Here is a 22029-nt window from a genome sequence, read left to right as displayed (position 1 = left end):
AAAAAAATTCAAAACTTTGCTTATGTGCAGGTTAAGGGCTGTTCTAGGATTGTTTTAAACATTTCATCGAATCTAGTCCACATGACTCTGATAACAACGATATATATTTTTTATTTTGTTATTGGCGATGATCGTGAAATATTTAGCGGGTGAAATGGACCAAAACAAAAATTTTAACCAATTTTGTAGGTCGCAATAATAGTCCGATCGCCTCGAAATCGTAAACCAGGTAAGAGTATATTACAAAGAAGAAGTTCGCAATTTGAGATGGCGATCAGATAAGATTAACTAACCCTGTTGATGGACCAAAACTTTTGTGTGAAATTTGTGAAATTGTTTTATATACAGTTTATATCTTTAATCCTGGAAGACACATTCCAGGCAAGTAAGCTATGTTTGGAAAAGGAATTCTTGACATTTCTATTGATGTCAATTGTGTTGGTGTACATGATTAGATAACAGAGTTATATCCTAATATATCCGGTTATTTGTTTGTAGTATAATCTTAAACACGCTAGAGGTCGCAATTATGGCACAATTGTCACGAAATTTTTGCAAGAGCTAAGGGTTTAGGTCTAAGAAGATGCCTGCAGTTTTCGATAATGATCAGATATTATTTAGCGGGTGAAATGGATCATTACTTTAGTATGAAAAATATCAAAATTTTATTTTTGGTCCATATTTTAATTCCTGGAGGGCATATACCGGCAAAGTAACCTACATACATATGGACATATTTTTTGAAGACTTGTGTATTTCATTCGAGCGAGTATTTTTGTCAAAGATTACGTTAACAAAATGTATACGCTGAGAAATTTATACAAATTATTGTATTTTTAGATATATTATAAAACTAGCCGACCCGGTCTGCGTTGCGGGCCCTTGAAGCCGTTTTATGTTACCTTAAGTCAGCGATTGTATTTTTATTGCATCGCTAATTAGTCGGGATCTGCAAGTGATTATAAATAAAAAATCTTCAGATTTGTTTGTGTCGATATGTAATTTTAATATACCGCCAAAGAGCTGATGACTTGAGGCATGCATTTATTTCATCTGCTGGAATAGTATTAGTGGAAGTGTTTGTCTGAAATCTAAAGGTGAATTGCTTCTTAAATTATTATGTACCATTGTAAATTCGTTCCAGGTGATAACTTATATTTAATATTGCATATGTGCCCTTCATTCACATGAATGTTCAGTGGCTTAAGGGCCAACTGTGTCGTCCTTCCACCTTCTTATAATGTACATCTTGTATACCTGATGAAGCTATAGCTATCGATATGTTGCCTTCTAATTTAAATACTTGCTTTCCAATAAGACCAAAGCTTCGCTATGCATAACATCTGGTATTTCCATTGATTTGTAACATATTTAAGAAAATAGGAGTGGTCGGGTCTTATGGTTTGTACATTTTACATATATAGCGCATTTAAAAAAAATAGGACGCAGGGTATAACAGGCACCTCTGATATTTACCAAATTTTAGAGCATTTTTCCACCAAGGACCATCCCTGTTCATCATCTGAAAATTACATGGAAATCGGTTTAGAAGTTTTGAAGATATAACACATTTAAAAAAGTGGGCCTGGCCTGGTCTTAAAGCCACAAATAAGTCTCTCGGGTCGGAGACACAACCACCATTGTCTATCGAATTAATTTTCATACCACGATCCGCCGAAATTCCACAAAATATATAGTTTACTTTTACCAAGCACCAGGGGACATATGTGCAGTAGGGATATAACTTTTTGCACTTTTTTCCAAATATCAAAAATACCACCGCATAGCTGTGTAGAGCATGAAAAACTATTATTAAATAAGGTGTAATTTTTTCTCTATCGCGAAAAAAGTTTCCGCACCAAATGCATTGAAGTTCAGTAATGCATTTTTTTAATTTTATCTGTTATAACAACATATTTGCTTTTCATTAAAATTTTTATTTTTTTGTAATCTAATTTAAAATCATTATCAAACCGTTCTGGACCAATTTGTTCTAAAATCGCGCCATTTCGGAGCATATTAGGAACTTTTGACACTGTTCCAATTTTTGGTTTTTCTTTATAAACTCGTGAATTTTATGTTTATATTTATTGTACCTATCGGACAAGAGAATATGGTGTCATTTGGAACAAATTCGCGACAGTTACAGACCGTTTTTCATGACTTTGCCTGTGAGAATTGTATTTATCTAATATATAAAAGGCAATGTGTGTATGTTAGTATGTTTGTATGTTCCGAATAGACTCAAAAACGGCTGAATAGATTTTCTTGAAAATTTCAGATAATGTACTGGGAACACCGGTGGTGAAAATAGGCTATATATTTTTTTGAATGGTCGTCGCGGAAGTGAAATATCGCGGTCATCGCAAATTATTCAAAAATGTATTATTTCAGATCATATAGCTAATTTTAGTAAGCGTGACTACAAAACCGATATAACACTGGCTTCAATATGTGGGATAACGCGGTCAACGCCATAGTTTGGAATACAGTAAAATCCCGATAACATGAGATAGAAATGCCGAAAAATCGATTGGGAAATCTTATGAAATTTTGTATGTGGAGTTTTTAGGTCTGAGAATAGGTCGTAATCAATTTTTTTATCCCGCTAAGTGTAGTGACCGGTGGTCCTCCCACAAAATGTTTAAGAAAACCGCGAAATTCAAGATACTTTTTAATATATTGTTTACAAATTGTTTGCATTGCTATGGTAATTACTGTCCTGACCCTGAATGGTCGTTGCGGAAGTGAAATATCGCGTTCATCCCAAAACTTTCAAAAATGTATTATTTCAGTTAATTAGAACGGTCGTAAGCTGTTTTTTACTGCTAAGAATAGTGACCGGTGGTCCTCCCTACAATGTTTTTAAGAAAATCATAAATCTTTGATATTTTTGAACGTATTGTTTTCCCTGAATGATCGCGGTCATCACAAAGTTTTCAAAAATGTATTATTTCAATTAATATACATAATTTTAGTAAGCGTGACACAAAAATGATGTGAACACTAGCTTGAACAAGTGGGATAGCGCGGTCGTGAGCTATTTTAATATGGCTAAGTGTAGTGACCGGAGGTTCTCCTTCAATTTTTTTTTTCTAATTCCATGATATTTTTGAACGTATTGTTTACAGATTGTTTGCAATACTACTGTAGTTACCGTCTTGACCCTGAATGGTCTTCGCGGAAGTGAAATGTCGCGGTCATCACAAAATGTTCACACATTTATTATTTTAGATAATATACATAATTTTGCGTGCCTAAAAAATGCTATAAACGCTGAACACTAAACAATAAGTGGGATAGCGCGATCAACACCACATTTTGGAATACAGTAAAATCCCGATAACTTGAGATGTCACTATCCAGAGGTTAAATCCACCAAAAATAGCGAAAATCAGGCGCCACCCTTCTATGGGAGCTATATCAAAACGAGGACGTATACTGAAAATTCTCTGCAAGACTGTTTACGACCCCCAAAAGTGACTATATCTCCAAACTATTGAAAATCGGGAGGTACTGTTTTATGGGAGCTATATCAAAACGTGAACCTATATCTGTTGCATACCGAGCGCAAATAAAAAGGCTGTATCAATACTGGATAGATAACTAAAGTTTACACGGAGAACCCAAACAACGGGCCAGCAACGCGGACCGGGTCAGCTAGTCTTATATATAAAAGGCAATGTGTGTATGTTAGTATGTTTGTATGTTCCGTATAGACTCAAAAACTGCTTAACCGATTTTCTTGAAAATTTCAGAGAATGTACAGGGAACAGCGGTGGTGAAAATAGGCTATATATTTTTTGCATTTCGGAGGGGGCGGGGTACCTCCCCTATGCCCTATTTTTTTAAAACGCTATTTTAACAAATTTGATGAACGTATAGGAGAGAAAATAAATTTGCGAGACAATGGTTGTTGTGTCTCCGATCCTAGGTACTGATTTGGGGCTTGTAGACCCGACCACGCCCACTTTTTTAAATAGCTTATATATTAAAAACTGCTTAACCGATTTTCCTGAAAATTTCAGATAATATACTGGGAGGACCCGTGGTGAAAATAGGGTATATATTTTGCTGAATTTCGGAGGGGGCGGGGCACCTCCCCCATGCCCTACTTTTTTAAGAACTCTATTTGAACGAAAGTGACGGCCGTATCGGTGAGAAAACTAATTTTCGAGACAATGGTTGTTGTGTCTTCGACCCTAGGTACTGGTTTGGTACCCAAAGACCCGACCACGCCCACTTTTTTAAATCTTCTTATATATAAAAGACACTAACTTGGGGCCTAAAGACCCGACCACGCCCACTTTTTTAAATAGCTTATATATCAAAAACTGCTTAACCGATTTTCTTGAAAATTTCAGAGAATCTACTGAGAGGACCCATGGTGAACATATGGTATATATTTTGTTGAATTTCGGAGGGGGCGGGAACCTCCACCATGCCCTATTTTTTAAAAGCGCTATTTTAACAAAATTGACGAACGTATCGAAAAGAAGATTAATTTGCGAGACAATGGTTGTTGTGTCCCCGACCCTAGGTACTGATGTGAGGCCTAAAGACCCGACCACGCCCACTTTTTTAATAGCTTATATATCAAAAACTGTTTAACTGATTTTCTTGAAAATGTCAGAGAATCTACTGGGAGGACCCGTGGTGAAAAAAATTAAATATTTTGTTGAATTACGGTGGGGCGGGGAACCTAACCCATGCCCTATTTGTTTGAAAACGATAATTTAACAAAACTGAAGAACGTATCGGAGAGAACATTAATTTGGGAGACATTGGTTGTTGTGTCTCCGACCCTAGGTACTGATTTTGGGAATAAAGACCCGACCACGCCCACTTTTTTAAATAGCTTATATATCAAAAACCGCTTAACCGATTTTCTTCAAAATTTCAGAGAATCTACTTCGAGGACCCGTGGTGAAAGTAGGTTATATATTCCGTTTGTAACTACTCGAAATAATCATTGTAGTCCCCACAAACTATATATATTCTTGATCAGCGTGCAATTCTACATCGATATAGCCATGTTCGTCCGTCTGTGGAAATCACTCTAGCGTCCGAACGGATTGGATGGTGGATGAAATTTTGGGAAAATCTATTATATGTACGTAGGACTTTTGGTATTGAAAGCGGGCTATGTAGGTCCACGCTTTCGTATAGCCCCCATACAAAGTGACGCGTGACGCGACGTCGTTTTAAGGAAATTTTAGGATATTTGTCCCATTTGACCACCGAACTGGTTGTAATTTGGTATTTTGTGTCTCCAGAGGCTAAAAACGTTTCTACCAAATTTTGTTTATATAGGTCCACGTTTTGGTATAGCTCCCATATAAGGACCCATATATAGTACGCGTCATTTTAAGATATTTTGAATGTATTGGTCCAATTGGACCACAGAATCGGTTGTAACTTTGCATTTTGCGTTTCAGGAGCCTAAGAAACATATCTACCATACAATGTTTACATAGGTCCACGTTTTGGTATCGCCCCCATATAACGCGCCATATATATAGTACGCGTCATTTTAAGATATTTTGAATGTATTAGTCCCATTTGAGCACCGAATTGGTTGTAATTTAGTATTTTGTGTCTCCAGAGGCTAAAACACATTTCTAACACAGTTTGTTTATATAGGTCCACGTTTTGGCAGAATCCCCATAAAACGCCACAGACCACAGAATCGGTTGTAAGTTTGTATTTTGTGTTTCCACAGGCTAAGAAATATTTCTACCATAAAATGTTTATATAGGTCCAGGTTTTGATATAGACCCCATAGGACGATATCTCCCGATTTCCGGTATTTTGAAGGTTTTAGCCTCATTATCGAAACTTTAACCCGGAAATTCGTAGGTATAGGTCCACGCCTTCATATAGCCCCCATAGGACGGTACCTCCCGATTTTCAGTATTTTGAAGGTTGTGGCCTTAATATTCCACCGAAATGGCTTAAATTTGCTGGTTAGTCTTCACTTGGGGTATAAAACATTCCATATGAAATTTGTCGGTATAAGTCACAAGCCCCCATAGGACGATATCTCCCAATTTTCGGCATTTTTGAAGGTTTTAGCTATACTATACTACCAAAATGCCTGAAATTTGATATTTCATCCTCTTTTGGGATGCAAAACTTTCTCCCAGAAATTTATCTGTATCGGTCCACGCTTTAATGTACACACCATGGAACTGTACATCCCAATTTTCGGTGTTTTGAAGGGTTTAGCCTCATTATAACACCGAAATGGCTAACATTTGGTACATAGTCCTCGTTGTGGGTATAAAACTTTCCACCTGAAAGTAGTCGGTATAGGTCAACGTCTTTATATAGCTCCAATAGAACGGTTCCTTCAAAATTTCTACATATAGCTCTCCACCAATATAGCTGATATTTGGTATTAAGTTTTTAATAGAGGTATGTAACATTCCAGCCGAAATGTGCCGGTACAGGTCGACGTCCTCAAATACCCCCATAGGACCGCACCTTCCGATTAACGGTATTTTGAAAGTTGTGGCCTTAATATACCACCGATATGACTGAAATTTAGTATTTAAATTGCCATGGGTGTATAAACAATTGCAGAAGAGAATTAACTGTATAAGTACAGTATAAGAATTAACAGTATAGGAGCGTACTTTCCTATTTTCAGTATTTTAAGGTTGTGTCATCAATATCCCATCGAATCGGATGAAATATAATATTTAATCTCCGTTGGTGGTATAAAACTTCCCAATTGAAAATTTCCAGTATTGTTCCATGTTTTTATATAGCCCCCATAAAAAGATCCCTCCCAATTTTCTGTATTATGAAAGTTTTAGCCACAATATTCAATGGTAATAACTGAAATTTGGTATTTAGTGTTCGAGTTACGAAACTTTACTCCAGAAATTTATCGGTACAGGTTGATGTTTTATACAGCCTCCATAGAACGGCGCTCCCGATGTTGTTAACTATCCAAATCCAGAATATCCAGGTTAGGTCTAGTCGGTTTTGCCCAATTTTATGTATTTCGCTCAATTCGGAAATTTTGTAAATATTGGTCCATGTTTTGGAAAGAACAAAAATGTCGCCCCATATTAACTGTTTTGAAGGGAGTATTATCAGTTGAGCTATATGAACTACTCCAGCAGTAAAAGGAAGAGTTTAGTACTTTCATAAACGAAATAAAACTAACTGTTCCTATTCACTTCAATGCAGTTCGTGGTGGAGGGTATAAAAAGTTCGGCCCGGTCGAACTTAACGCTTTTCTTACTTGTTTTTTTTTAAGAAATACATTTTCTGTTCATCATGGATAATGGATTGGCGCGGACAAACGGTAAGTCAGTATGACATGATTTTTTTCTAAATATTTTGCAAAAGAATTATCATATTTTTCTATTAAAAATGCAAAATATTCTTATTGTTATCATGCAATTTTAATTGGTAAGTATATTTTAAGTTTTTAAAATATATTTTTTTATTTTCCATGGATATTTCGTAAGTTATTCCCGTATATTTCGGTGTTAAGATATATATAATTTGAAAGATTGGATCCTCCTTGGTTTGTAAAAAAAAAACAACTGCGGAAACGCGCAGTCTTTGGAGATATCCAAGATTTTTTAAATGTATTCGGAAATTTCATTTAGTTGTATTTTCCAATAGTGGAAGGTAAACGCGACAATGAACGCCATGGTTAACTGTGTTTTGACTGTTTTTTTAAGATGCTGTGCAATATGTACAAATATAGGGTAAAAATTGTAATAGCGTGCCAATCTGAACTTAATCTGAGTCATCATCAATAAAATGGATGGTATAGACCTGCTGAATATACCAAGAAACTTTAGAGATAAAAAAAACAATTGTTTGCATTTTACTCTTTAATGGATGTGTAGGGCTATGGTAGCACTCCTAAACGTGGACCTATGTTGACCAGTTTTGTGTGTAGAGTTTTTTATTCGCTGAATTCCCAAAAATTTACATTTGCACTAAAATCGGTAGCAATTTTTGTCTTTAACATTTAATAAACCTCAAATGGGGAAACCGTCATATGAGGCCTATAACAAAATATGAACTTACGTTCCTAATATTTCGCATTGAGGTTTTCTATCCAAAAGCAACATAAAATGTCAAAATACAACCAAATAATTTGGAAAATGTGTACGGAATCTTTATATATGTCCTATCGGCCGGAACCGTTAAATGATGGCAGGACCAAAACGCGAACCTATATTGAAAATATTGTTTTACATATGTTTTCTATGCGTTAAGGACTCATTATACCAAACTGCTGCAAAATTTATTGAAAAATGAATGTAAAACGTAAATCACGGCGGCAGCGTTACATGAGAAACCGCGGGTCCATGTGGTCTATATTAAGCCCTATACCACAAACTATTACACTGAACATTTTTGTAAAATTCTAGTAACCTACGTCCTTTCCGTTAAAAGTTTTCAGTAAAGTTCCGTTAAAGTGCTTATATTTCGAACTGTGCACTGCGAACATTAAATGTTTAACTACAATTTTTTCGGTTAAAAAAATAAGCAAAATTTCTCAAAATAACTGCGGGCGCTAGTGTTATATGAGAGCTATACTAAAACATTGACCTTTGTTGAGAATTTTTGGTGGAGTAGTTTCTTGTCTGCAGGGAACATCATATGTCATATTACTGTTATATCAGTCAGAAAATTTTGCTAAAACCCTCAAAATACCGAAAATCGAGAGGTACCGTTGTATGGCACCAATACCTGAACATAAGCCTATTTTGACAATTTTTCGTGTTTTGAACCCTAAGAACCTTAAATTTCAAATTACTGCTAGTTCGGTTACAAATGTGGCTTAAATTCTCAAAATAACTTAAATCAGGAGGTGCCGTTTTTTGGGGGATAACAAAACGTGGTGTTACAAACGAAATGGCAAATTTGATATACCCTCCATGATATGGTTCAGTGTACAAAAATTGTAGTTAAGGTATACTACAAACAATAACAATAATGCGAGCCTTGTTTCGCCTAAATACATAGCTCATATATCCGATTATATAAGAGTGCTCGAGAAAACAAGGGTAAAATGCGTAAAATTGCAAACAATAGAGTATAACACTATGCAACACTGAAAATGCAAACAACTTCTAGTGTGCATTTTTTGATAGTACATATTTAGACTACAAAAACCCTAGTAGGGTTTTATCCTGTCAGATCCAGTTCGTATTTTATGGCCGCATCTAAACCGGGCTAAAATTACACTTTTTTGCAATTATCGGGCCTTTATCTCAGAAACGATTAGGAATTTGGCCTTGCTGTCGTTGGCAATATTGTAGCCCTGAACTAGTAGAACTTATCCTTTGAACAGAACTTATCCTTTGAAAACTCCATCTAGGGCATCAAAATCAATAAAATATAGAAAGTTTTACATAATTGCTGATATTCTGGTCAGTATCGGCTAAACTGTTGGGAGTTGAACCAAGTTACCTTTTGCAAAAATCTTCCAAATAATGTTCTCAACAATTCTTTAGAACATTCTGAAACTCTAAAATGCTTACTTCATGTTGTTTCAGTGGTATTTTGCATCATATCTTTTAAAACACGTGTTTCAAACACAGTTCACACCAACAGTTTATTCTCGCATTTCGGATTTCACTACATTATTGACATTTTTATTAAATCGTCGTTGAAAAATGTACTGAAAACAACGGCATAGAGGCATTTTACAACAATGACATGTTCCGAAGAGTTGTGTATTACATTCCACGAAATATTTTTCCAAAAGAAAATATTCAGAAAAAATTAACGGTTTTGGAGATACGGTGCGAAATGTATAAAAATTGTGGAATTTTTGCATATATTTTGAAATTTGAGGCAATAAATGTAGTTTTTCGAGTTCATTATTTCTCCAAATATTTTATTCTTGTCCTTATCTACAAATTTGCTTCAGAGCTCAGAAGAAGATTCGCATTGGTTTCAAAGATATAGCCCCGAATTTCTTTAAAAACTCAATATTTAACCAAGTTTAGATGGGGCCATAAAATCCGGGCTGGATCTGACACAACAAAACCCAACTAGGGTTTATTGTCGTTTGGGTCTGTACTTTCAAAAAATCCTCAGTTCGAATTGTTTGCACAAGATCACCCTAAAAATGTTGCACAGTGTAATTAAGGAACGAAGACAACTCTGTGATACTAACTAGGCGAACAATAGCTACCGGGAGATTTGTAGTGAAAATACCAACAGGTCTTAAATTCAACAATCACCTACAATATTGGTTAAACTACTCAAAGATTTTTTTTATTTAGTTTAATTAATAGTTCAAATTATTATTTTAACATATTAATTTATCATGTAACATACATACATACGCATATCATTAATTATTTATGGTTGTTCGAAAAAAAGAGTATTGCTTGTGGTTTATTAATAAATGCTTGTGGTAAGTGTCATTATCGAAAACAAATACCAATCAGATAGTATTGCAGATGAATGAAATAATTGCTATAAACGTTCTATTTATTGACTTTATTTTGATTTCAATTTAAATATTATCAAATGTTGTCAGACAGATTTTATATGCAATTCTATTTTCCTTAGTATCGGGTGGTGAGGACTACATGCTCCATAAATCCTTCCAACTACCGCACGGTGATCCTTTTCGTTCCTCGCGGCTTGGTCTGGTGGGAGACAGGTGGTAACCAATACAGTGGTTACCAATACATTTGCAGGAAAATTTTACGCTTTAGACAATTTTATAAAAATATTTTTTTGAAAGTAAAATTAGGTATTGTTTTTCATTTGTATATACGTCATTGCCTCTAGAAAGGAAGGGGGACAAATAAATGATTTGTCTTTAGAAATAAAAAGCTGCAATTTAAAATTCTTAAAAGAAAATTTGCAATGTTGTACCTATAAATAGGGGCTTTAAATGACGAAAATTGTCTAGAAACAACAACAATATGCCTGATGATGTTAACTTAACCAGTTAACGAAACGATCGTCGCAAAGCGGTTTATGTGTAGGACTTCCTTAGATATAAATTCTTAAATAGAATCACGGCCTAAGGAGTTTCTATTTAAAAATCAAAGTCCTAGCTCCATAGCTCGATTAATAATTATATTACGAAAAAGAAAAATGTTGACACGATATACAACAAAATTAATGAAAAAATGTGAAAATACAAATCAAGACTTAAAATGTAATGCTCAAAATATATGCAACTGAACCAAATCCCACGTAAATTTTTTCAATATTTTGTAAAATATCATTTTTTGTATGAGTCAAATCACATAGTTTTCCTTTGTGAAATTTAAAAGTAAGTAAACTTTTAATTTTGATATTTGTCATACGGCGACCTGACTTAACGCCCAACGGACATAACGCCCAAAATTGATTTTTTGCCCTGACACCGGACTTAATGCCCAAAGTGAAATTGGGCGTTAAGGATGCGATGGATAAAAAGTCAAAAAAAGGTATATTTTATAAGAAATCGCGCGCGCAATTTTTTATAAAATATACCTTTTTTGACTTTTGGTCCATCGCTTCCAGCATTCTCAGGTTTGTTCTATGACTCAATTTATTTACAATAAGGAAACAATTTAAAATACATACTAACATCGCGCGCGCGATTTTTTATAAAATATACCGTTTTCGAATTTTGCTCGATCGCTTTCAACATCTTTAGGTTTTATCTATGATTAAATTTTTAATTCACAATAAGAACTAAATCACTCAAAACTCTGTCAAACATTCCGTTTTGTTAGTGTTCGTTATTTGGAAATGTGTTAAAAAATTCCTGAGAATGATTTCGACATACATAGCTTGGCTCCTTATGCGTCCAACTGGTTTAAAATCAACTGAATGATGTTATTTTTAGGGTTCAATCAAATCATTTTTAAAATCTACTTAACCATTATAAAATCTGAAAGAGTCTACCATTTTCAAAATTTTAAACATTTTTATACCCTACACCACTATGTGGGGAGGGTATTATAAGTTGGTTTTGGCCAAAAAGTTTGTAACGCATCGAAATAATGGTCGTAGACCCATACTTATATATACCAAAATGAATGTCTCGACGAGCTGAGTCGATCTGGCTATGTGTGTCCGTCCGTCAGTCCGTCCGTCTGTCCATCTAAACCTTGTAATCACGCTACAGGTCGCAATTTTGATCGGATCGTCACGAAATTTTGGATGTTGATGGGGGTCCCGCAGGGGAAGAAGCCTATTGATTTTGGTGATGGTCGGATAATATTTAGGGGTCGGAAAGGGCAAAAAATTTATGTGGATAAAAAGACAACGTTTTTTTCCAAAGCCAATATCTCAGCTTCTATATGGGGTATACCAAAAGCAAAACCTGACAATGAAAGCAGAAAATATCACCTTTCTAAAGATGTAAAGTAGGTGCTCGTGGGTGATCAAACAACGAAGATATCGCAATAGTAGCAAATAAAACCCCAATTTTCATTTTTGCGATTTTAATTATATTGACAAATATCACAGCTTTGGTTGAAAATTTCCCAAAAGCAAAGCCTGACTATAAAAGTAGAAGATCCCGTCTTTACAATGATGCAAACTAGGTTTGAGGTTTAATGGGGGTCTTACAGATGAAGAAGCATATTGATTTTGGTGATGGTCGGATAATATTTAGGGGTCGGAATGGGCAAAGACTTATTTGGAGAAAAGTCAACATTTTATTTCAAAGCCAATATCTCTGTTTCCTTAAGAGGTACATCAAAAGCAAAACATGGATAGGAAATTAGAAAATATCACCTTTACAACGATGTAAAGTAGGTTGTCGTAGGTGGTCAAATAGCAAAGATATGGCAATAGTCGATAATGTATACCATTTTCCGATTTTTTTTTTGTAATCACGCTACAGATCGCAATTTTGATCGGATGGTCACGAAATTGTGGGGGTTAATGGGGGTCCCAAAAAGAAGGAAGCCTATTTATTTTGATGATGGTCGGATAATATTCAGGGGTCGGAATGGGCAAACACTTATTTCGAGAAAGGTCAACGTTATATTTCAAAGCCAATATCTCTGTTTTTTTAAGAGGTATATCAAAAGCAAGATCGAGCAAGTAAAGTGGAAAATATCACCTTTACAACGATGTAAATTAGGTTGTCATAGGTGGTCAAATAGCAGAGATACGGCAATAGTCGATAATGCATCCCATTTTCCGATTTTTTTGTAATCATGCCACAGGTCGCAATTTTGATCGGATCGTCACGAAATTTTAGGGGTTAATGGGGGTCCACAGAGGAAGAAGCCTACTGATTTTAATGATGGTCGGATAATATTCAGGACTAATTCAAAGTTTTATTCTTTGTGAATATATTGGCTTCTAGTAAGGGTATCCCAACGGCAAAGCCTGTCAATGGAAGAAGAAAATATTACCTTAACATTGGTGTAAAGCAGGTTGGCGAAGGTTCTCAAACAAGGGAGATTCCACAATAGTCGGTAATGCATCCAATTCTTCCATTTTTTGCAATCAAGCTACAGGTCGTAATTTTGATTGGATGGTTATGGGGGTCCCAGAGACAAAGAGGCATATTATTTGTGGTTGTAGTCGGATTATATTCCCTAAAAGAAATGTTTACCAGTGAAAAGCTTATGCACAGGGGTAGTGGTGTAGGGTATCACATGGTCGGCCCCGTCCCGACTATAGCCTTTGCTCACTTGTTTCTTTATAATAAAGTTGGACAGAAATTTCAAAAAATAATAGTTTATTGTAGGTTTTGGAACACAGCAATTGAAACCGGCGCTCCATTACAAATATTAATTTTAAATCATTAAAATATGAAAAAAAAAACATAATATAACATTTTGGGCGATATGTCCACTTACAACACGGACATAACGCCCAAAAATGTTTGGCGTTGAGTCCTATTTTTTGGGCCTTATGTCAGAAGTTAGGGCGGACATAACACCCAATTTTATTCTGGGCGTTAAGTCAGGAGTAAGGGCGGACATAACACCCATAATTAATTTTGGGCGTAAAGTCCTTGGGCGTAAAGTCAGGTCGCCTGGTCATACGTACTTCATCGGCGATGTAGTGGACCACACGGGAGAAGAAACATGGACATGGATGCAAGGTTCAATAACTTTAGAAGCAATGGAAATTCCTCCATATTTAAATTTTCGATTTAAAAAATTAACAATTCATAGTACCGTTATATCTACTTTTAGCAATATCAGAAGTCTGGGTCTCGAAAAAACATATGAGCGTAACGATTGGTCCCTTATCAGAATGATCAATACTGAACTATTGAAGTTATATTATAGCAGGCGGTCTCGGCCTTTAAAGATCCTAATCTTATAACAATCATGTAGGTATGTTACTTTTTCACAAAATAGGAATATTATCATAATCATTAACATAATAACAGTGTTTTATTTTTTTTTTTAACTTGCTTTGGTGTCCGTTTAGTTCAAATCTGGAAACTCATTTTTAACACAGTTGTAGTTGATGAATCGAACTGAAACTTTGCACACTTTTCAGATTTGGATGACAATACATGAATATGAAATTAAAACAAAGATTGGTCCATTTTTACCATTTTTACAGCGTTTTTACGGTGTTTTATTTAACTTGGTTTTCAAATCTGGTAACTCATTTTCCACACACTTGCAGTTGACCAATAGAACTGAAACATTGCACACTTTTCAGATTTGGATGACAATACATGAATATGAAACCAAATCCAATATGGGTCCATTTTTTTCTATAGCCCCCATATAGCGGTACCACCCGATTTAGTTCAAATCTAGTAACTCATTTTTAACGCAGTTGCAGTTGGCCTATCGAACTGAAACTTTGCACACTTTTCAGATTTGGATGACAATACATGAATATGGGCCCATTTTTTCCTTCAGCCCCCATATAGAGGTACCACCCGATTTCAGGTATTTTGAGGATTTTATCTTCATTTTTGCCCGAATTAGCTGTCATTTGGCATTTGGGGTTCCCAATGGTACTGAAACTTCCCCACCAAAAATTGTTGACATAGGTCCAGGTTTTGGTATAGACCCCTTATAGTTGTACCACCCGATTTCAAGTGTTTTAAGGATTTTATCTTCATTTTTAGCCAGAATTGGCTGTAACTTGGCATTTGGAGATCCCAATGGTACAGAAACTTCCCCACCAAAAATTATGGACATAAGTCCAGGTTTTGGTATAGCCTTTATATAACGGTACTACACGATTTCAGGCATTTTAAAGTTTTTATCTAAATTTTCGGCCTAAATTGACTATAATTTTGTTCTCAGTGGTCAAAAAATGTATTTGCTAAAAAGTTAAAAATAAACAAGTAAAAAAGCGTTAAGTTCGGTCGGGCCGAACTTTTCATACCCTCCACCATAAAATATTCTGAACTCAAATGGAATAATTAGTTTTCATTCCTGTCCCCAACTTTAAGTGGGTACGTTAAAATGTCAGATAATGTACATAAAATGTTTCATTCGGTAGGCCCTTTTTATGGTGCCTATATTTACCTATGTATGTTGATAATTTTTGGTGGGCTAGAAATTGGGAGGTACCGTTATATAGGGTTTATAATAAAACATGGACCTATGTTGACAGTTTTTGATGGGAGCCCTTAATGTCAAATAACTCCTAATTCTGTTAAAAATTGTAGCTAAAATCCTCAAAATGCCGAAAATCGTACATAACGTGGGAACTTCAAATGTTATTAACAGCTAGTTCGGAGGTATGTGGGCTACACGAAAATATTAACTTAAATGAAAAATTTTTGTTGGCTTTTAAATTTCAAATTAAAGAAAGTTCGACAAAAAAATAAAGCTAAGGTACGAAAAATCGGGAGGTTTGTTGTGGGGCTATACCAAAACATGGACCTACGTTCGGTTAAACATTTTAAGTAAAATCTGAAGTACCGAAAATCGGGAAGTATCGTTATATTGGGGCTATGTTGAAAATTGTTGATGCAGATGTGTGATGACCACTACAACCTTCAAATGTCAAATTACAGTTAGTTCGGCTAAAAATTTTAGCTAAAATTGCCAATTACTGAAAATTGGGAGGTACCGTTATATGGGAGCTATATCCGAACATGGACCTATGTTGACAATTTTTTATGGAGAGGTGTTGTGACCACTAAGAACTTCAAATGTCAAATTACTGCTAGTTCGGTTTAATATTGTACTTAAAATCATCAAATTACTGAAAATCGGGAGGTACTTTTATATGGGAGCTTTATCAATACATCGACCTTTCTTGACAATTTTTGGTGGAGAGGTGTGGTGACCACTAAGAATTTCAAATGTCAAATATTCAAATTACAGATAATTCGGTTAAAACTTGTAGGTAAAATTCTCAAAATACCGAAAATACGTTATATGGAAATACCGAAATCCGTTATACCGAGGTACCGTTATATGGGAATATACCAAAACATGGACCTACGTTCTAAATTATTTCGAATATAAGTTTTTTGTCACTAAGTACCGGTCTAGAAATGTGAATACCTCAAAATACCTGAAATCGGGCGGTAACGTTATATGGGGGCTATTCCAAAACATGGACCTGTGTCCACTAGTTATATAAGTTTATTGACATTTAGGAACCCTAAATGTCAATTTATAGCTAAATCGGTCTGTAAATGTAACTAAAAACGTCAAAATGCCATAAATCGGGGGTACCGTTATATGGGGGCTATACCAAAACGTGGACCTATGTCCACAACTTTTGTTCTATAAGTTTATTTACACATAAGAACCCTAAATGTCAAATTATAGCTTGATCGACCTGAAAATGTAACTAAAAACGACAAAATACCGTAAATCGGGGGGCACCGTTATATGGGGGCTATACCAAAACGTGGACCGATATAGCCCATCATCGAACTTGACCTGCCTGCAAACAAAATACGCATTTTCCCAAAATTTTAGACAATTTTGGTGGAGAGGTGTGGTGACCACTAAGAACTTCAAATGTCAAATGTTCAAATTATAGCTAATTCGATTAAAACTTGTAGGTAAAAATCTCAAAATACCGAAAATCAGGAGGTACCGTTATATGAGGCTATACCAGAACATGTACCTATGTTCATAATGGTCACTAAGAACCCTAAATATCAAATTATAGCTAATTCGGTCTAGAAATGCTACTTAAATCGTCAAAATACCTGAAATCTGGCGGTAACGTTATATAGGGGCTATTCCAAAACATTGATCTATGTCCACTTGTTTTGTAATATACATAAGTTTATTGACACTTAAGAACCCTAAATGTCAATTTATAGCTAAATCGCTCTGAAAATGTAGATAAAAACGCCAAAATACCGTAAATCGGGGGGTACCGTTATATGGGGGCTATACCAAAACGTGGACCTATGTCCACAACTTTTGTTATATAAGTTTAGTGACGCTTAAGTGCCCTAAATGTCAAATTAGAGCTAAATCGGTCTGAAAATGTAGCTAAAAACGTCAAAATACCGTAAATCGGGGGTACCGTTATATGGGGGCTATACCAAAACGTGGACCGATATAGCCCATAATCGAACTTGACCTGCCTGCAAACAAAAGACGCATTTTCCCAAAATTTGAGCGTCCTTTATATGGGGGCTATACCAAAACGTGGACCTATGTCCACAACTTTTGTTGTATAAGTTTATTGGCACTTAAGAACCCTAAATGTCAAATTATAGCTAAATCGGTCTGAAAATGTAGCTAAAAACGTCAAAAATACCGTAAATCGGGGGTACCGTTATATGGAGGCTATACCAAAACGTGGACCGATATAGCCCATAATCGAACTTGACCTGCCTGCAAACAAAAGACGCATTTTCCCAAAATTTGAGCGTCCTATCTCCATTTTTGTGGATGCTAGAGTGATTACCACAGACGGACGGACGGACGGACGGACGTGCACAGATCGACTCAGAATTTTACCCTGATCAAGAATATATATACTTTATAGGGTCGCAAATGAGTATTTCAATGCGTTACAAACGGAAAAACAAACTTAATATACCCTCCATACTATGGTGGAGGGTATAAAAATAATTTAAAAAATATAAGTTTCATTGTTTTATTTAGAAATACACTTAAAACTAGAAAATAATTTGTCGCTTAGCCTCAATAAATATAGTCTTTCCTATGATAGAATCTCTCAAATAAAACGCTAGCATTTAAATTATAAATGGTGGCAAAATGAAACGGCAAGCGTTTTATTTGAGAGATTTCATCATGAGAAAAATATACTTATTTATTTAAGCGACAAATTATTTTCTAGTTTTAAGTGTATTTCTAAATAAAACACTGAAACTTATTTTTTTTAAATTATTTTTATATTTTTATATAATATTTTTCATTTTCAAACTGCTGAAGGCATTATTTGGTTTCCAGATTAATAATTAAAAACATAAAAATGATAACGACTTATTTCTAGGTGATGGCACCCAACACCTTCAGCAACCAGCTAGGATGAGGACTTATTTTCCTTCGATGAAATACGTGGTATATCCATTTTCGTTGTAGAGGATATTTCTCGTCACTAAAACCTTCTTCATTAATTATACGATTACTTGACACATGACGTATAATTGTACGCTTGACACGATCTGCACCCGCAAATTCTTCTTCATTAAACATCGTTGTCATTATGTTTTCGCCACTTTTCCATTTTCGTGGCTTCATCATTATTTTTGTTTGTGGTTCATATATTGCACTCGCTACATACCATTGAGACACAGGAGTACCACCATCGATTTCTAGTGAGCGACTTTTACATTTAACGCAACTGCCGTCGATTTGCACTTCAGTGGTACCTTTATTTTGTACTGTTACCTTCGGCTCACATTTAGAAACTTCGATGTCATTACTGCTAGTTATAAAATATTCCGTTTGGCTAATATCTGTTTCGTCACACAGTAGGTTGTCGTAGGCAGGAACTTCGAAATCCAATGAATCCTTGATATCCATTAAATCTTGATATTCGTGCAGTTGTTGTGCGATTTCATCATGGCATCGTTGTAATTCAGCTCCCATATAGGCAATATCAGCAACATGACGTGTACGTTCCTTTTGCAAAAATTGTTCCAAATCATAAATTCGGCCATTCAATGCAGCATTTGTAGTTTCTAGTTTACTAATTCGGCTATTCATACTATTAATTTCAGCACGATTATATCTCATTTGTTCTCCGTGTTGTTCACTCAACTCTTGCAAAGACTGTTGTAATTTCGCCTCATCCTGTTTAGAGAGACGAGTGCGTAATTCATTAATTTCCTCAGAATATATTTGTTTCTTGAAGGTAAGTTCGTTACACAGACGTTGTATGTTGCTTTATAACTCAATACGTGCCCTTGTTTCATCTTGCAAACGTTTATGAGCCTCATTCATTTGTTTACGTAGAAGCTCCAATTCTGTATGCACATCACAGAGATCATCACCGGCTTCCTTCGCATTTGCAGCATTATATTTGGCGTTAAGGTCAGCAGCTCGTGACTCATACATACGAGCCTTCTCCTCAGCAAATTGCCAGTCCTTGGTTTTGTGCTCCAAATAGGATATTAACTTTTTATTTTCTTCCAATAATTGATTTACTTTAATTTCCAACTTTCGCGACACATCAGCGCGAACGTTTTCATTTTCAGTTTCCGTATTTTCCTCAGCAACTTTCTGTTGAATCCGTATACTACCTGAACAATTTACTATCTTCTTGCCTACATTGTTATGAGGACTAACATAATCTTGTTTCCCCTAATGTCTGAATGCCTAATATCGTACCTGGGAACCCATTTCCCATTGATTTCTTCATAATCTTTTACTTTCATCTCTTTAGGTGCTACTCTACAAAATTTCCCACTTCGCACAATTTGGAGACTCAATACTTATCTCAGTCTCCAGATCATTTAAAATATACTCAAAATTTCTTATTAAACCGCCTTTTAATGTAGTAGTAGGGCGCAGTATGTATCTTTTTTCATACTGTTCCAATGGACTTAAGCTGTCCATCTCAGCTATATATTTATATCTAGAAAGAATTCGTGTATCTAACGAATTCTTCTTTAACTTTTTTATTGCATACCGCACACCTGAGGCGAATATGCTATACATTTCATATGGAAATTTTCCCATATCGCGGAGCTTCCTATAATTGTCTAAAAATCCTTTCTTGCTTACGTGAAGGAACTAACAATTTTAAACAACTTTTCCCTTGTTTCCCTGGATACACTTTTTGAGCAATTTTGCTCATTTCTAAATATAGCAACACTATAAACTCGCCCAACATCCTTTGATGTTGGATGAATGAATGAAATTTGTAGTCTCAACATCCCACCGAAATGAGTGAAATTTGTTATTTAGTCTTCGTAGGGGGTATAAAACTTTCCACCTGAAATTTCTCGGTATAGGTTCACGTCTTCATATATATCCCCCATAGAATGGTACCTCCGGAGTTCTGGTATTTTGAATGTTGTGGCCTCAATAACCCTCCGATATGGGTGAAATTTGGTTTAAGTCTTCCTTGGGGGTATAAAACTTTCCACCTGAAATTTGTCGGTACAGGTCCACGTCTTCATATAGCCCCCATAGTACGGTACCTCCCGATTTCCGGTATTTTGAAGATTGTAGCCTCAATGGCTGCAATTTGGTATTAAGTCTTCTATGGGGGTAAACAACTTTCCACCTAAAATTTGTCGGTTTAGGTTCAGGCCTCCATATAGCCATCATAGAACGATACATCCCAATGTTCGGTATTTTGAAAGTTGATGCTGTGGTTATACATTTCTCCATTTTATTGACTTGTCTGAAAAGAATTTTAAACAGAACAAGTAAGAAAAGTCTATAGTCGGACGGAGCCGACCATGGGATACCCTATACCACTATCCCTGCACAATCGCTCTCCACGGAACTTCTTTTCAATGATTGTGAAAATTTAATTATCAAATATCAGAGATGTAATGTACTTATGATACTTATGTCCAAAACCAAAAAGTTATCTAGCATGACAAAGACATTTTTGTAGCAGGAAAATATAGTTCACACAAACTAAAATGTAATGAAACCCATTTATGTAGTACTACTACTTCCGCTGTTTAACCGCTACGTTATTGAAATTTTTACCAATTTCACACAAAAGTTTCAGTCCATTTAACCCGCTAAGTATTATCTGATCTTCACGTTGATTTGTAGGCTTTTTCTTCATCATAGACTCAAACTTTGTTTAAAATTTTGCGGGTTATTATTTTGACCTACAGAGCCCCGCTACAAAATTGGTTAAAATTTTGTATTTGGTCCATTTCATCCCCTGAACATTTCACGATCATCAGCAAAAACTAATCATTTCTATTCTGGCCTATTCTATTCTAATCGGTCCATAATTGCGGCCTTAAGCTTGTTTACAATTTTTAATGGACGGACACACAACGCTAAATCGCTTTATATCGTCGAGATATGAATTTTGGCATACCAAATAAGACCGAATAAGGACGAATATTTCGTGGTGTTACATAAACTTTTGGAGAGGCAATATGTAGCATGGGATAAAAATGAGGTTCTCCACACAGAACCCATTATATATTAGGCAGTAGGCCCGTTATCTAGCAAACACTTTATTGCAATTTACATCAGAGGAAAGGTCAGTAGTTTTTTCCCATATGTGAGCTACTTTGCGAAATATATATGTCCTCAAGGAATTAAAATAAAATTTTAATATTTTTCTTACAAAAGTAATGGTCCATTTCACACGCTAAAGAATATCAGATCATCATTCAAAATTGCAGGCATCTTTTTCGACCTATACTCTTACCCGGTGCAAAATTTCGTGACTATTGATGTGTAATTGCGACTTCTACGAGTTTATTATTACACTACAAACAAATAACGGAATATATTAGGCTGTAACTCTGCTATCTGATCATGTACACCAGCATAATTGGCATCAATTGAAAGGTCAAGCGTTCCACTTTCAAGTATATCTCACTTGTCCGGAATGTCACTTCCAGGAATTAAGATATAAGCTGTATATTAAAAATGTTCACAATTTTCACACAAAAGTCTGTTCCATTTAACCCTCTAAATATTATCCGATCGCCAT

At 35.4% G+C, this 22029-nt stretch overlaps 1 protein-coding gene across 1 annotated transcript; it reads right to left on the bottom strand.

The window, feature by feature from the left end:
• Positions 1-18374: 18374 nt before the first annotated feature.
• On the bottom strand, positions 18375-19749 carry LOC141392447 (lamin-C-like). The gene is made up of 3 exons (XM_073965387.1): positions 19719-19749; positions 19293-19654; positions 18375-19181 (listed from the first exon to the last, which is right to left on the bottom strand). Exons 1-3 carry the CDS (start codon positions 19747-19749, stop codon positions 18375-18377), a joined length of 1200 nt encoding a protein of 399 aa, XP_073821488.1.
• Between the last annotated feature and the right edge of the window lie 2280 nt (positions 19750-22029).

The sequence above is a fragment of the Musca autumnalis genome, unplaced genomic scaffold, assembly GCF_047663935.1.
Source record: "Musca autumnalis isolate F117 unplaced genomic scaffold, ASM4766393v1 scaffold_2, whole genome shotgun sequence".
Classification (NCBI taxonomy): domain Eukaryota; kingdom Metazoa; phylum Arthropoda; class Insecta; order Diptera; family Muscidae; genus Musca; species Musca autumnalis.
The sequence above is the reverse complement of the archived record's forward strand: the minus strand, read 5'-3'. Positions and strand labels throughout refer to the sequence as shown.

Bases quoted from the DNA above. Each gene is read 5' to 3' on its own strand.
- LOC141392447 (XM_073965387.1), bottom strand. From the start codon at position 19,749: ATGAAGAAATCAATGGGAAATGGGTTCCCAG. The intron at 19,655-19,718 runs GTACGATATTAG...ATAACAATGTAG, and splicing joins AATGGGAAATGGGTTCCCAG to GCAAGAAGATAGTAAATTGT. The intron at 19,182-19,292 runs GCACGTATTGAG...CTCTCTAAACAG, and splicing joins GTTTGCAAGATGAAACAAGG to GATGAGGCGAAATTACAACA.